The 16,550-nt window shown below is 38.5% G+C and overlaps 1 protein-coding gene across 1 annotated transcript; it reads left to right on the plus strand.

The window, feature by feature from the left end:
* Positions 1-16,550, plus strand: LOC137874837 (fibronectin-like). Its single transcript, XM_068713806.1, has 23 exons — positions 1-58; positions 163-205; positions 1,302-1,472; positions 1,729-1,959; positions 2,174-2,273; positions 2,461-2,699; positions 3,189-3,254; positions 3,351-3,608; positions 4,107-4,364; positions 4,965-5,222; positions 5,721-5,978; positions 6,843-7,100; positions 7,542-7,799; positions 8,400-8,657; positions 9,522-9,779; positions 10,221-10,478; positions 11,080-11,337; positions 11,939-12,196; positions 12,798-13,055; positions 13,554-13,811; positions 14,676-14,933; positions 15,375-15,632; positions 16,234-16,550. Exons 2-23 carry the CDS (start codon positions 172-174, stop codon positions 16,548-16,550), a joined length of 5,028 nt encoding a protein of 1,675 aa, XP_068569907.1. The 5' UTR covers positions 1-58; positions 163-171.

Below are 16,550 nucleotides of genomic sequence, written 5' to 3' on the forward strand. Positions count from 1 at the left end.
ACAAGCAGCACACGGTACACAGGAGCATTGGAAGGACTGTACTTTCAGACAGGAAGAGGTAAACAAGTAAATGGTATCTCAAATGAATGGAGTTAGTTTACATATTTTAGACGGAATTAATGAACATTATTTATTGAAATGCATGTTGTTGTTTTTTTAAAGATTTAACTCATGGATTATGGGCCGATCATCTTTGTGCTCACAGGTTGGTGCCTCTTGTTTTCTTGTCTTTTTAACTTAAACTGTCTTCACTCAGTGCTGCATATAGGTATTTCTGCATTGGGTGGAACTGAGAACAAAAGAGGACTTATAACACAGTAAATGCCCGAAATGACGACAATTGCTGTTTTAATGTTTGTTAATTAATCAGTGGTATTATATAATACATGTATTCCTGTATAGATTTTTAAAGTACAGAAACTTTTATATTTTATTTTTCCATTCAGCATAAAACACCCTCTATTAGACCATTGATTCAGATAAGGAAAAACTCCCCGGAAAAATGTAACAAAGAAAAATTGGAATACACCTCAAGAAGACACACAGGGAAGGTATCCCTCTCCTGGGACGGACAGACATGCAATAGATGTGTGTACAGAATAACCAACATAAGGAAATGACAGTATGGACAATCAGGACGACAAAAATAAAGATAGAGTGTGAACAGAAGAAGAATATGGATCCAGGAGGATATCGACAGGGAAACTTCTGGTGTTGCCAAACAACAAAGTCATAAATGAAGGTTATGGTACAGTGACAAAGAAACTCAATTAATAGATTATACAATAAAATACATATTTCTTTCACATTTTATTTAAAAAGTGTCTTTTCTTTAAAATCTTACTGGACTCCAATGCCTTGATGGTTCAGTTTCCCCCAGGTAGTTGAACTGGTTCTCTTTTTGTCATCAGCGGTAAACAATGCTTCACTGAAACAGACTGAAACTTGATCCGACTCAAGCTGAATGACAAAATGTATAGAATAATTGTGAAATGTGAAGTGAGGCCTTCATTTTTAGACATAATGAGCACAACCCAGCCAAGGAAAGGGTGTGGAGGGTTATTTTTCACAGCTATTTAACTATGAATACATGAGAAACTTAGACAGCTATAGTGTAAGAACACATTTTTGTTTTGTTAACTTTTCTTGTAACTTTTAGATGAGTTAGCTCACAAAAATCTCTCATTTGATGCACTTTATGCATAGCACCTCTTCGTAGTTACTGCAAATGAACATTGAGAGTCTACATATCTTATGAAAAAGCAGGTTTTAATCGACAAACTGAATATGCTTTCTTTTAGGAGCACTGGTCTATGTTGTCTCTGCACAAAGTCGTCAGTACTTCTTTGTGAGCGCGCCACTGAACTGGACTGAAGCGCAGAGCGTCTGCAGACAGGTCTACACTGACCTGGCCCCCATAGAAAGCACAGCTGACGTCAGCGCCATTATCAGCACCACGTCAAACTACACAGGCAAGTTCTCAATAGCGGTATCATATGCATCATGTGTGTATACAGTATATGTAGAACGTACATACACAGCAGTCAGGGGAAAATCGTTTTCCAAAAGTTTTTTTGATAATCTTGCCACGAATTGATAAAATTATTATATATTATTAACAGAAGCCCTCAATGAATAATAGAAGAGGCACATAGTTTAAGTGATGCTCAGTAAAATCATTTACTTTTCATGTCTATTCAACATTTGTGAATGAACATCTTTGAACAGGCGAGGCTTGGATAGGTCTCCATGATGACTTGGTGGGCAGCTGGAGATGGTCCCTGAGTGACGGCAGCTTTTATGCCGAAGGAGAGGCGGAGTTTAGGAACTGGCATCCTGGCGAGCCCAACAATCTCGGAGGGCAAGAGTTCTGTGTGGTACTTTTTCCTCAGGATCCATTCTCTGGCACTTGGATAGACGTTGACTGCAGTCCCAGACTACACTTTGTGTGCTACAACGGTGAGTTTTCTTACCGCATTAAGACTTATAGTCCAATAGATCCACGACATAACATTTATAAAACCATCTGGCCACTTCTATGTATTTGTTATATTTGTGGAGGTGACATAAGCAATGTTCTATCCCACTGAATCAAAACCAAAATGAGCAAACGGGGTGTCTGTGATTTCATCCTGATATTGTTTATAACTCCTTTTCATCCATATATATCCAGGTACGGTAAATGACACATCATCCTTTGTTAAGGTTGACATATTATCAAATTGGACAGAAGCTCAGAGATTCTGCAGGGAGAATTATGTCGATCTAGCTAGGTACAGTACAATATTTTTTTTTTACACTTTCTCTTCCTGTGTCTTTTCATTTGTTGTTGTTTTTCTTGTTTTTTTCTTGCTTTCCCTTTAAGTTAAGTTAATCTTTAATTATATGACTGTAAATAACTTGTAGCTGAGTCACGAGTCATAAGGTATGATTGGGATTATGCTGCTGTTTCTCTCTCAGTATCCGAAATCAGACGGAAAATGACGCCATCACCAACCTGGCAGCTGTGGAGTTTGTGTGGATCGGTCTGCACCGGGAAAAGCTGTGGTCTGATGGGAGCTCTTCTCCGTTTCGACACTGGGCCAACGGGCAACCAGACTCTGGCGCAGAGGGATGTGTCTCCACAGCATTCAATGACTCAGGACGGTGGTCTGATAATAACTGCTCCCTCAGTTTCCCATTCATCTGTTACACAACAAGTAATGTGTCTTATTTCTGCTCACAGACTATATATAAGTTGCACGTTGTCTGCATTGGGTTAATGCTTCTCAGAAGGTCTTACTATTCTGTTATACAACTTACTGTCTTATTAGTTGTCCTTTTTGCCCCGGTTTTCCCCAATGCAGAAAGACATGTACTGTATTAGCCGAAACATTAAACTCCTTCTCTTTTCCTAAGTAATCCAACTTAGAGTGCTTTGAATTTTTTGGACTTCCTCATTTATGGTACATTACATCTGTCTCACCAAATACACACCCTGATGCAGATACAGTAGGTTTAAAATGTGACAAGTGACTCAACAGCATTCTTGCTAATGCGATTGTGTCTATCATTGCCACCATGAGGTTTTGTTAAAAATGGGATACAAAATGTTTCAACTTAAACAACCAGATGGTGCATGAATATGTTTTTGTTAACATACTATTTTTAGAAATTCATTCTCATCTCTTTTTGTGTCTCATCAACAGGACAATTTGAGATCAGTATATTAATTCAGCAGGCTGACCAACTGTTCCAACCTCCCATCTCTTTTTGTAGGCATACAATTTCATGTGATGCAAAATGAATTATTTTAACACCCAGAGGGTTTGTGTTCATAAAATCCTTCAATGTTCCTTTATCTTTCTCAGCTCCTCTGAATGCAGAAAGCTTCAGAGCAACAGATCAAGATGAGACCAGTATCACTCTGCAGTGGAATAAAGTGAACACCAATGTCAGCTTCATTCTCCACTTTAATGGTACAGAGATAAACATCACTGCACCAGATGGAGACGGACCAGTAACTCACACAGTCTCATCTCTCACTGCTGGAACTAAATACACATTCACTCTCTTCTCTGTGTTTGAGAGCGTCAGAAGCAGTGGAGTCAACATTACTGCAGTCACTGGTAAGATATACAACTTAAAAAAGATGGACTGTTGTAGCTCAGTAAACCTTCACGTTATTTTCAGTGTGACAGTGTAAAACTAAAATGTATTTGCAATGTTTGCCATTGTGTCACTAAATGTCCTTCTTCTCTACTTTTACAGTTTGTGAATTTTAAATCATGTACTTTATTAGCCAAAACGTTAAACTCCTTATTTTTCCAAAAGTAATCCATTTTAGAGTGCTTTGAATTTTTGAGTTCTTCATTAACTGTTCTCTACATCTGTCTGGTCAAATACACAACGTGATTTGATTAAGTGTGAAATGTGACATCTGACAAAACAACATTCTTTTCAATGTAAACATTTATCTTGAATAATTGTATCTATCATCACGACCATTGTGTTTTGTTAAAAATGGAATACAAATGGAGCAACTTAAACTTTCAGACTGTGCATGAATATTTTTTTACTCACATACTTTTGTTAGAAATTCATTCTCATCTCTTTTTGTGTCTCAGCTCCATCAAACGCAGAAAGCTTCAGATCATCAGATCAAGATGAGACCAGTATCACTCTGCAGTGGAATAAAGTGAACACCAATGTCAGCTTCATTCTCCACTTTAATGGTACAGAGATAAACATCACTGCACCAGATGGAGACGGACCAGTAACTCACACAGTCTCATCTCTCACTGCTGGAACTAAATACACATTCACTCTCTTCTCTGTGTTTGAGAGCGTCAGAAGCAGTGGAGTCAACATTACTGCAGTCACTGGTAAGATATACAACTTAAAAAAGATGGACTGTTGTAGCTCAGTAAACCTTCACGTTATTTTCAGTGTGACAGTGTTAATTTAAAACCTATTTGCTATGTCTGCCATTGGGTCACTAAGTGTTGTGCTTCTCTACTTACAAAGAATATTAATTTCAAATCAAGCACTGTATTCGGCAACACAATAAACTTTTTCATGTCTTGTAGAAATGAAACTTAAAAGGATGGTTTGGGTGTTTTGAAATGGGATTGAGTGAGGTGTTTATCCATAATCAGTGTATTACCTACAGTAGATGATAGTTGGCACGCTCCCAGCTCAGAGAAGCAGACAGGAGGTTCCTCACAGAAGCAAAGCAATGTACTGCTGTGGACAGGGGCAGCAGCAAAATGTATTTCAGCCACTAAAAGAAAGGCCTACCAAAAAAACATCAATATCTGTTCAACTGTATTCTAAATATAGAATATTTCTGCCAGCTCCTCATCTTTTCCACTTTTTTCTTCTTTCTTCGTGGACATTCAATTTCATGTGATGCAGAATTAATTATTTTAACACCCAGATGGTTTGAGTTCATAAAATCCTTCAATGTTCCTTTTCTTTCTCAGCTCCTCCAAACACAGAAAGCTTCAGATCATCAGATCAAGATGAGACCAGTATCACTCTGCAGTGGAATAAAGTGAACACCAATGTCAGCTTCATTCTCCACTTTAATGGTACAGAGATAAACATCACTGCACCAGATGGAGACGGACCAGTAACTCACACAGTCTCATCTCTCACTGCTGGAACTAAATACACATTCACTCTCTTCTCTGTGTTTGAGAGCGTCAGAAGCAGTGGAGTCAACATTACTGCAGTCACTGGTGAGATATACAACTTAAAAAAGATGGACTGTTGTAGTTCAGTAAACCTTCACGTTATTTTCAGTGTGACAGTGTAAAACTAAAATGTATTTACAAGGTTTGCCATTGTGTCACTAAATGTCCTTCTTCTCTACTATTACAGTGTATGAATTTTAAATCATGTACTTTATTAGCCAAAACGTTAAACTCCTTATTTTTCCAAAAGTAATCCATTTTAAAGTGCTTTGAATTTTTGAGTTCTTCATTAACTGTTCTCTACATCTGTCTGGTCAAATACACAACGTGATTTGATTTAATGTGAAATGTGACATCTGACAAAACAACATTCTTTTCAATGTAAACATTTATCTTGAATAATTGTATCTATCATCACGACCATTGTGTTTTGTTAAAAATGGAATACAAATGGAGCAACTTAAACTTTCAGACTGTGCATGAATATTTTTTTACTCACATACTTTTGTTAGAAATTCATTCTCATCTCTTTTTGTGTCTCAGCTCCATCAAACGCAGAAAGCTTCAGATCATCAGATCAAGATGAGACCAGTATCACTCTGCAGTGGAATAAAGTGAACACCAATGTCAGCTTCATTCTCCACTTTAATGGTACAGAGATAAACATCACTGCACCAGATGGAGACGGACCAGTAACTCACACAGTCTCATCTCTCACTGCTGGAACTAAATACACATTCACTCTCTTCTCTGTGTTTGAGAGCGTCAGAAGCAGTGGAGTCAACATTACTGCAGTCACTGGTAAGATATACAACTTAAAAAAGATGGACTGTTGTAGCTCAGTAAACCTTCACGTTATTTCAATCAGGAGAGACTTGTTTATAATTTAATAATGATTTATTATACAAGCTTGAAATATGAATTGTGCAAAGTCTTTGGCGATTGGACTCCATCCTGAAGTACTATCACCAAAGGTAGAGATACTGAGGTCCAATGAGGCCTAATCCCCCCTGGAGTCCAGACACTGGTGGTGGTGGTGATGAAAGGAGTTGCTGCAATCTGATGATGAATGAAAAGCATGACTGTGATGCTGACTGGAGGTGACTGGGGTGGAGGAGGGTCACATCTGCATGGAGCTGAAATGACAACTGACAGCAGCAGAGAGGGGAACACTGTTTAAAGTTTGACAGCTATGATGTGATTGGCTTCCAGGAAACTGTGCAGAATCTGGTTGGTTTCTTTAAAGTGAACGCCCACAATCAGCTGATAGAGTAATCACAGGGAGAGAGAGATTATGAATGAACAGGAGTGTAAAGATAGTCTTCCTGACTCAACTTGAACTTAAGCTTCATTAGATGATAGTTGGCACGCTCCCAGCTCAGAGAAGCAGACAGGAGTTTCCTCACAGAAGCAAAGCAATGTACTGCTGTGGACAGGGGCAGCAGCAAAATGTATTTCAGCCACTAAAAGAAAGGCCTACCAAAAAAACATCAATATCTGTTCAACTGTATTCTAAATATAGAATATTTCTGCCAGCTCCTCATCTTTTGCACTTTTTTCTTCTTTCTTCGTGGACATTCAATTTCATGTGATGCAGAATTAATTATTTTAACACCCAGATGGTTTGAGTTCATAAAATCCTTCAATGTTCCTTTTCTTTCTCAGCTCCTCCAAACACAGAAAGCTTCAGATCATCAGATCAAGATGAGACCAGTATCACTCTGCAGTGGAATAAAGTGAACACCAATGTCAGCTTCATTCTCCACTTTAATGGTACAGAGATAAACATCACTGCACCAGATGGAGACGGACCAGTAACTCACACAGTCTCATCTCTCACTGCTGGAACTAAATACACATTCACTCTCTTGTCTGTGTTTGAGAGCGTCAGAAGCAGTGGAGTCAACATTACTGCAGTCACTGGTAAGATACTGGACTTCATTATTATTCACTGTATCAACTTATTAAACCATCATCTGCTCTACACCAGTGTAAAACTAAGATGTATTTGTTGGTCATTATATTTCCTTATATAATGTCCCACATCACAGCAAAGACAGTGTGTGATTTTAAACAAAGTTAAACGATCACATTTAAACTATTTGGGTGTTTGGTTTCTTTTTTTAATTATTGATCACATCTCTTGCTGAACAAAAATGCTGTGTGTTACAATTAAAACAGGAAAACTGACTCCAGGAGTTGCAGACTGTCCGTCTCACTTTTTGTGTTTCTTATACTCAGCTTCAGATTTCATTCATGTGGGACGTAAAATGACAGCCACTAAAAAAACCTTAGAGAACAAAGGTCAGTTTAAAAGAAATGTTTTTTTTTATTAATGCATTCATTGCTCTTTTTCTTTCTCAGCTCCTCCAAATGCAGAAAGCTTCAGATCATCAGATCAAGATGAGACCAGTATCACTCTGCAGTGGAATAAAGTGAACACCAATGTCAGCTTCATTCTCCACTTTAATGGTACAGAGATAAACATCACTGCACCAGATGGAGACGGACCAGTAACTCACACAGTCTCATCTCTCACTGCTGGAACTAAATACACATTCACTCTCTTCTCTGTGTTTGAGAGCGTCAGAAGCAGTGGAGTCAACATTACTGCAGTCACTGGTAAGATATACAACTTAAAAAAGATGGACTGTTGTAGCTCAGTAAACCTTCACGTTATTTTCAGTGTGACAGTGTTAATTTAAAACCTATTTGCTATGTCTGCCATTGGGTCACTAAGTGTTGTGCTTCTCTACTTACAAAGAATATTAATTTCAAATCAAGCACTGTATTCGGCAACACAATAAACTTTTTCATGTCTTGTAGAAATGAAACTTAAAAGGATGGTTTGGGTGTTTTGAAATGGGATTGAGTGAGGTGTTTATCCATAATCAGTGTATTACCTACAGTAGATGATAGTTGGCACGCTCCCAGCTCAGAGAAGCAGACAGGAGGTTCCTCACAGAAGCAAAGCAATGTACTGCTGTGGACAGGGGCAGCAGCAAAATGTATTTCAGCCACTAAAAGAAAGGCCTACCAAAAAAACATCAATATCTGTTCAACTGTATTCTAAATATAGAATATTTCTGCCAGCTCCTCATCTTTTGCACTTTTTTCTTCTTTCTTTGTGGACATTCAATTTCATGTGATGCATAATTAATTATTTTAACACCCAGATGGTTTGAGTTCATAAAATCCTTCAATGTTCCTTTTCTTTCTCAGCTCCTCCAAACGCAGAAAGCTTCAGATCAACAGATCAAGATGAGACCAGTATCACTCTGCAGTGGAATAAAGTGAACACCAATGTCAGCTTCATTCTCCACTTTAATGGTACAGAGATAAACATCACTGCACCAGATGGAGACGGACCAGTAACTCACACAGTCTCATCTCTCACTGCTGGAACTAAATACACATTCACTCTCTTCTCTGTGTTTGAGAGCGTCAGAAGCAGTGGAGTCAACATTACTGCAGTCACTGGTAAGATATACAACTTAAAAAAGATGGACTGTTGTAGTTCAGTAAACCTTCACGCCATTTCAATCAGGAGAGACTTGTTTATAATTTAATAATGATTTATTATACAAGCTTGAAATATGAATTGTGCAAAGTCTTTGGCGATTGGACTCCATCCTGAAGTACTATCACCAAAGGTAGAGATACTGAGGTCCAATGAGGCCTAATCCCCCCTGGAGTCCAGACACTGGTGGTGGTGGTGATGAAAGGAGTTGCTGCAATCTGATGATGAATGAAAAGCATGACTGTGATGCTGACTGGAGGTGACTGGGGTGGAGGAGGGTCACATCTGCATGGAGCTGAAATGACAACTGACAGCAGCAGAGAGGGGAACACTGTTTAAAGTTTGACAGCTATGATGTGATTGGCTTCCAGGAAACTGTGCAGAATCTGGTTGGTTTCTTTAAAGTGAACGCCCACAATCAGCTGATAGAGTAATCACAGGGAGAGAGAGATTATGAATGAACAGGAGTGTAAAGATAGTCTTCCTGACTCAACTTGAACTTAAGCTTCATTAGATGATAGTTGGCACGCTCCCAGCTCAGAGAAGCAGACAGGAGTTTCCTCACAGAAGCAAAGCAATGTACTGCTGTGGACAGGGGCAGCAGCAAAATGTATTTCAGCCACTAAAAGAAAGGCCTACCAAAAAAACATCAATATCTGTTCAACTGTATTCTAAATATAGAATATTTCTGCCAGCTCCTCATCTTTTGCACTTTTTTCTTCTTTCTTCGTGGACATTCAATTTCATGTGATGCAGAATTAATTATTTTAACACCCAGATGGTTTGAGTTCATAAAATCCTTCAATGTTCCTTTTCTTTCTCAGCTCCTCCAAACACAGAAAGCTTCAGATCATCAGATCAAGATGAGACCAGTATCACTCTGCAGTGGAATAAAGTGAACACCAATGTCAGTTTCATTCTCCACTTTAATGGTACAGAGATAAACATCACTGCACCAGATGGAGACGGACCAGTAACTCACACAGTCTCATCTCTCACTGCTGGAACTAAATACACATTCACTCTCTTCTCTGTGTTTGAGAGCGTCAGAAGCAGTGGAGTCAACATTACTGCAGTCACTGGTAAGATACTGGACTTCATTATTATTCACTGTATCAACTTATTAAACCATCATCTGCTCTACACCAGTGTAAAACTAAGATGTATTTGTTGGTCATTATATTTCCTTATATAATGTCCCACATCACAGCAAAGACAGTGTGTGATTTTAAACAAAGTTAAACGATCACATTTAAACTATTTGGGTGTTTGGTTTCTTTTTTTAATTATTGATCACATCTCTTGCTGAACAAAAATGCTGTGTGTTACAATTAAAACAGGAAAACTGACTCCAGGAGTTGCAGACTGTCCGTCTCACTTTTTGTGTTTCTTATACTCAGCTTCAGATTTCATTCATGTGGGACGTAAAATGACAGCCACTAAAAAAACCTTAGAGAACAAAGGTCAGTTTAAAAGAAATGTTTTTTTTTATTAATGCATTCATTGCTCTTTTTCTTTCTCAGCTCCTCCAAATGCAGAAAGCTTCAGATCATCAGATCAAGATGAGACCAGTATCACTCTGCAGTGGAATAAAGTGAACACCAATGTCAGCTTCATTCTCCACTTTAATGGTACAGAGATAAACATCACTGCACCAGATGGAGACGGACCAGTAACTCACACAGTCTCATCTCTCACTGCTGGAACTAAATACACATTCACTCTCTTCTCTGTGTTTGAGAGCGTCAGAAGCAGTGGAGTCAACATTACTGCAGTCACTGGTAAGATATACAACTTAAAAAAAGATGGACTGTTGTAGCTCAGTAAACCTTCACGTTATTTTCAGTGTGACAGTGTTAATTTAAAACCTATTTGCTATGTCTGCCATTGGGTCACTAAGTGTTGTGCTTCTCTACTTACAAAGAATATTAATTTCAAATCAAGCACTGTATTCGGCAACACAATAAACTTTTTCATGTCTTGTAGAAATGAAACTTAAAAGGATGGTTTGGGTGTTTTGAAATGGGATTGAGTGAGGTGTTTATCCATAATCAGTGTATTACCTACAGTAGATGATAGTTGGCACGCTCCCAGCTCAGAGAAGCAGACAGGAGGTTCCTCACAGAAGCAAAGCAATGTACTGCTGTGGACAGGGGCAGCAGCAAAATGTATTTCAGCCACTAAAAGAAAGGCCTACCAAAAAAACATCAATATCTGTTCAACTGTATTCTAAATATAGAATATTTCTGCCAGCTCCTCATCTTTTGCACTTTTTTCTTCTTTCTTTGTGGACATTCAATTTCATGTGATGCAGAATTAATTATTTTAACACCCAGATGGTTTGAGTTCATAAAATCCTTCAATTCTCCTTTTCTTTCTCAGCTCCTCCAAACGCAGAAAGCTTCAGATCAACAGATCAAGATGAGACCAGTATCACTCTGCAGTGGAATAAAGTGAACACCAATGTCAGCTTCATTCTCCACTTTAATGGTACAGAGATAAACATCACTGCACCAGATGGAGACGGACCAGTAACTCACACAGTCTCATCTCTCACTGCTGGAACTAAATACACATTCACTCTCTTCTCTGTGTTTGAGAGCGTCAGAAGCAGTGGAGTCAACATTACTGCAGTCACTGGTAAGATATACAACTTAAAAAAAGATGGACTGTTGTAGCTCAGTAAACCTTCACGTTATTTTCAGTGTGACAGTGTTAATTTAAAACCTATTTGTTATGTCTGCCATTGGGTCACTAAGTGTTGTGCTTCTCTACTTACAAAGAATATTAATTTCAAATCAAGCACTGTATTCGGCAACACAATAAACTTTTTCATGTCTTGTAGAAATGAAACTTAAAAGGATGGTTTGGGTGTTTTGAAATGGGATTGAGTGAGGTGTTTATCCATAATCAGTGTATTACCTACAGTAGATGATAGTTGGCACGCTCCCAGCTCAGAGAAGCAGACAGGAGGTTCCTCACAGAAGCAAAGCAATGTACTGCTGTGGACAGGGGCAGCAGCAAAATGTATTTCAGCCACTAAAAGAAAGGCCTACCAAAAAAACATCAATATCTGTTCAACTGTATTCTAAATATAGAATATTTCTGCCAGCTCCTCATCTTTTGCACTTTTTTCTTCTTTCTTTGTGGACATTCAATTTCATGTGATGCAGAATTAATTATTTTAACACCCAGATGGTTTGAGTTCATAAAATCCTTCAATTCTCCTTTTCTTTCTCAGCTCCTCCAAACGCAGAAAGCTTCAGATCAACAGATCAAGATGAGACCAGTATCACTCTGCAGTGGAATAAAGTGAACACCAATGTCAGCTTCATTCTCCACTTTAATGGTACAGAGATAAACATCACTGCACCAGATGGAGACGGACCAGTAACTCACACAGTCTCATCTCTCACTGCTGGAACTAAATACACATTCACTCTCTTCTCTGTGTTTGAGAGCGTCAGAAGCAGTGGAGTCAACATTACTGCAGTCACTGGTAAGATATACAACTTAAAAAAAGATGGACTGTTGTAGCTCAGTAAACCTTCACGTTATTTTCAGTGTGACAGTGTTAATTTAAAACCTATTTGTTATGTCTGCCATTGGGTCACTAAGTGTTGTGCTTCTCTACTTACAAAGAATATTAATTTCAAATCAAGCACTGTATTCGGCAACACAATAAACTTTTTCATGTCTTGTAGAAATGAAACTTAAAAGGATGGTTTGGGTGTTTTGAAATGGGATTGAGTGAGGTGTTTATCCATAATCAGTGTATTACCTACAGTAGATGATAGTTGGCACGCTCCCAGCTCAGAGAAGCAGACAGGAGGTTCCTCACAGAAGCAAAGCAATGTACTGCTGTGGACAGGGGCAGCAGCAAAATGTATTTCAGCCACTAAAAGAAAGGCCTACCAAAAAAACATCAATATCTGTTCAACTGTATTCTAAATATAGAATATTTCTGCCAGCTCCTCATCTTTTGCACTTTTTTCTTCTTTCTTTGTGGACATTCAATTTCATGTGATGCAGAATTAATTATTTTAACACCCAGATGGTTTGAGTTCATAAAATCCTTCAATTCTCCTTTTCTTTCTCAGCTCCTCCAAACGCAGAAAGCTTCAGATCAACAGATCAAGATGAGACCAGTATCACTCTGCAGTGGAATAAAGTGAACACCAATGTCAGCTTCATTCTCCACTTTAATGGTACAGAGATAAACATCACTGCACCAGATGGAGACGGACCAGTAACTCACACAGTCTCATCTCTCACTGCTGGAACTAAATACACATTCACTCTCTTCTCTGTGTTTGAGAGCGTCAGAAGCAGTGGAGTCAACATTACTGCAGTCACTGGTGAGATATACAACTTAAAAAAGATGGACTGTTGTAGTTCAGTAAACCTTCACGTTATTTTCAGTGTGACAGTGTAAAACTAAAATGTATTTACAAGGTTTGCCATTGGGTCACTAAATGTCCTTCTTCTCTACTATTACAGTGTATGAATTTTAAATCATGTACTTTATTAGCCAAAACGTTAAACTCCTTATTTTTCCAAAAGTAATCCATTTTAAAGTGCTTTGAATTTTTGAGTTCTTCATTAACTGTTCTCTACATCTGTCTGGTCAAATACACAACGTGATTTGATTTAATGTGAAATGTGACATCTGACAAAACAACATTCTTTTCAATGTAAACATTTATCTTGAATAATTGTATCTATCATCACGACCATTGTGTTTTGTTAAAAATGGAATACAAATGGAGCAACTTAAACTTTCAGACTGTGCATGAATATTTTTTTACTCACATACTTTTGTTAGAAATTCATTCTCATCTCTTTTTGTGTCTCAGCTCCATCAAACACAGAAAGCTTCAGATCATCAGATCAAGATGAGACCAGTATCACTCTGCAGTGGAATAAAGTGAACACCAATGTCAGCTTCATTCTCCACTTTAATGGTACAGAGATAAACATCACTGCACCAGATGGAGACGGACCAGTAACTCACACAGTCTCATCTCTCACTGCTGGAACTAAATACACATTCACTCTCTTCTCTGTGTTTGAGAGCGTCAGAAGCAGTGGAGTCAACATTACTGCAGTCACTGGTAAGATATACAACTTAAAAAAGATGGACTGTTGTAGCTCAGTAAACCTTCACGTTATTTCAATCAGGAGAGACTTGTTTATAATTTAATAATGATTTATTATACAAGCTTGAAATATGAATTGTGCAAAGTCTTTGGCGATTGGACTCCATCCTGAAGTACTATCACCAAAGGTAGAGATACTGAGGTCCAATGAGGCCTAATCCCCCCTGGAGTCCAGACACTGGTGGTGGTGGTGATGAAAGGAGTTGCTGCAATCTGATGATGAATGAAAAGCATGACTGTGATGCTGACTGGAGGTGACTGGGGTGGAGGAGGGTCACATCTGCATGGAGCTGAAATGACAACTGACAGCAGCAGAGAGGGGAACACTGTTTAAAGTTTGACAGCTATGATGTGATTGGCTTCCAGGAAACTGTGCAGAATCTGGTTGGTTTCTTTAAAGTGAACGCCCACAATCAGCTGATAGAGTAATCACAGGGAGAGAGAGATTATGAATGAACAGGAGTGTAAAGATAGTCTTCCTGACTCAACTTGAACTTAAGCTTCATTAGATGATAGTTGGCACGCTCCCAGCTCAGAGAAGCAGACAGGAGTTTCCTCACAGAAGCAAAGCAATGTACTGCTGTGGACAGGGGCAGCAGCAAAATGTATTTCAGCCACTAAAAGAAAGGCCTACCAAAAAAACATCAATATCTGTTCAACTGTATTCTAAATATAGAATATTTCTGCCAGCTCCTCATCTTTTGCACTTTTTTCTTCTTTCTTCGTGGACATTCAATTTCATGTGATGCAGAATTAATTATTTTAACACCCAGATGGTTTGAGTTCATAAAATCCTTCAATGTTCCTTTTCTTTCTCAGCTCCTCCAAACACAGAAAGCTTCAGATCATCAGATCAAGATGAGACCAGTATCACTCTGCAGTGGAATAAAGTGAACACCAATGTCAGCTTCATTCTCCACTTTAATGGTACAGAGATAAACATCACTGCACCAGATGGAGACGGACCAGTAACTCACACAGTCTCATCTCTCACTGCTGGAACTAAATACACATTCACTCTCTTGTCTGTGTTTGAGAGCGTCAGAAGCAGTGGAGTCAACATTACTGCAGTCACTGGTAAGATACTGGACTTCATTATTATTCACTGTATCAACTTATTAAACCATCATCTGCTCTACACCAGTGTAAAACTAAGATGTATTTGTTGGTCATTATATTTCCTTATATAATGTCCCACATCACAGCAAAGACAGTGTGTGATTTTAAACAAAGTTAAACGATCACATTTAAACTATTTGGGTGTTTGGTTTCTTTTTTTAATTATTGATCACATCTCTTGCTGAACAAAAATGCTGTGTGTTACAATTAAAACAGGAAAACTGACTCCAGGAGTTGCAGACTGTCCGTCTCACTTTTTGTGTTTCTTATACTCAGCTTCAGATTTCATTCATGTGGGACGTAAAATGACAGCCACTAAAAAAACCTTAGAGAACAAAGGTCAGTTTAAAAGAAATGTTTTTTTTTATTAATGCATTCATTGCTCTTTTTCTTTCTCAGCTCCTCCAAATGCAGAAAGCTTCAGATCATCAGATCAAGATGAGACCAGTATCACTCTGCAGTGGAATAAAGTGAACACCAATGTCAGCTTCATTCTCCACTTTAATGGTACAGAGATAAACATCACTGCACCAGATGGAGACGGACCAGTAACTCACACAGTCTCATCTCTCACTGCTGGAACTAAATACACATTCACTCTCTTCTCTGTGTTTGAGAGCGTCAGAAGCAGTGGAGTCAACATTACTGCAGTCACTGGTAAGATATACAACTTAAAAAAAGATGGACTGTTGTAGCTCAGTAAACCTTCACGTTATTTTCAGTGTGACAGTGTTAATTTAAAACCTATTTGCTATGTCTGCCATTGGGTCACTAAGTGTTGTGCTTCTCTACTTACAAAGAATATTAATTTCAAATCAAGCACTGTATTCGGCAACACAATAAACTTTTTCATGTCTTGTAGAAATGAAACTTAAAAGGATGGTTTGGGTGTTTTGAAATGGGATTGAGTGAGGTGTTTATCCATAATCAGTGTATTACCTACAGTAGATGATAGTTGGCACGCTCCCAGCTCAGAGAAGCAGACAGGAGTTTCCTCACAGAAGCAAAGCAATGTACTGCTGTGGACAGGGGCAGCAGCAAAATGTATTTCAGCCACTAAAAGAAAGGCCTACCAAAAAAACATCAATATCTGTTCAACTGTATTCTAAATATAGAATATTTCTGCCAGCTCCTCATCTTTTGCACTTTTTTCTTCTTTCTTTGTGGACATTCAATTTCATGTGATGCAGAATTAATTATTTTAACACCCAGATGGTTTGAGTTCATAAAATCCTTCAATGTTCCTTTTCTTTCTCAGCTCCTCCAAATGCAGAAAGCTTCAGATCATCAGATCAAGATGAGACCAGTATCACTCTGCAGTGGAATAAAGTGAACACCAATGTCAGCTTCATTCTCCACTTTAATGGTACAGAGATAAACATCACTGCACCAGATGGAGACGGACCAGTAACTCACACAGTCTCATCTCTCACTGCTGGAACTAAATACACATTCACTCTCTTCTCTGTGTTTGAGAGCGTCAGAAGCAGTGGAGTCAACATTACTGCAGTCACTGGTGAGATATGTCACCTATTCAATGAGTTTTTAACCAGGCGTAACACAGTTGTTCTCTGA

Source organism: Cebidichthys violaceus, unplaced genomic scaffold (assembly GCF_023349555.1).
Source record: "Cebidichthys violaceus isolate CVI_PGR_0920_01 unplaced genomic scaffold, fCebVio1.0.p SCAF_19, whole genome shotgun sequence".
Lineage (NCBI taxonomy): Eukaryota > Metazoa > Chordata > Actinopteri > Perciformes > Stichaeidae > Cebidichthys > Cebidichthys violaceus.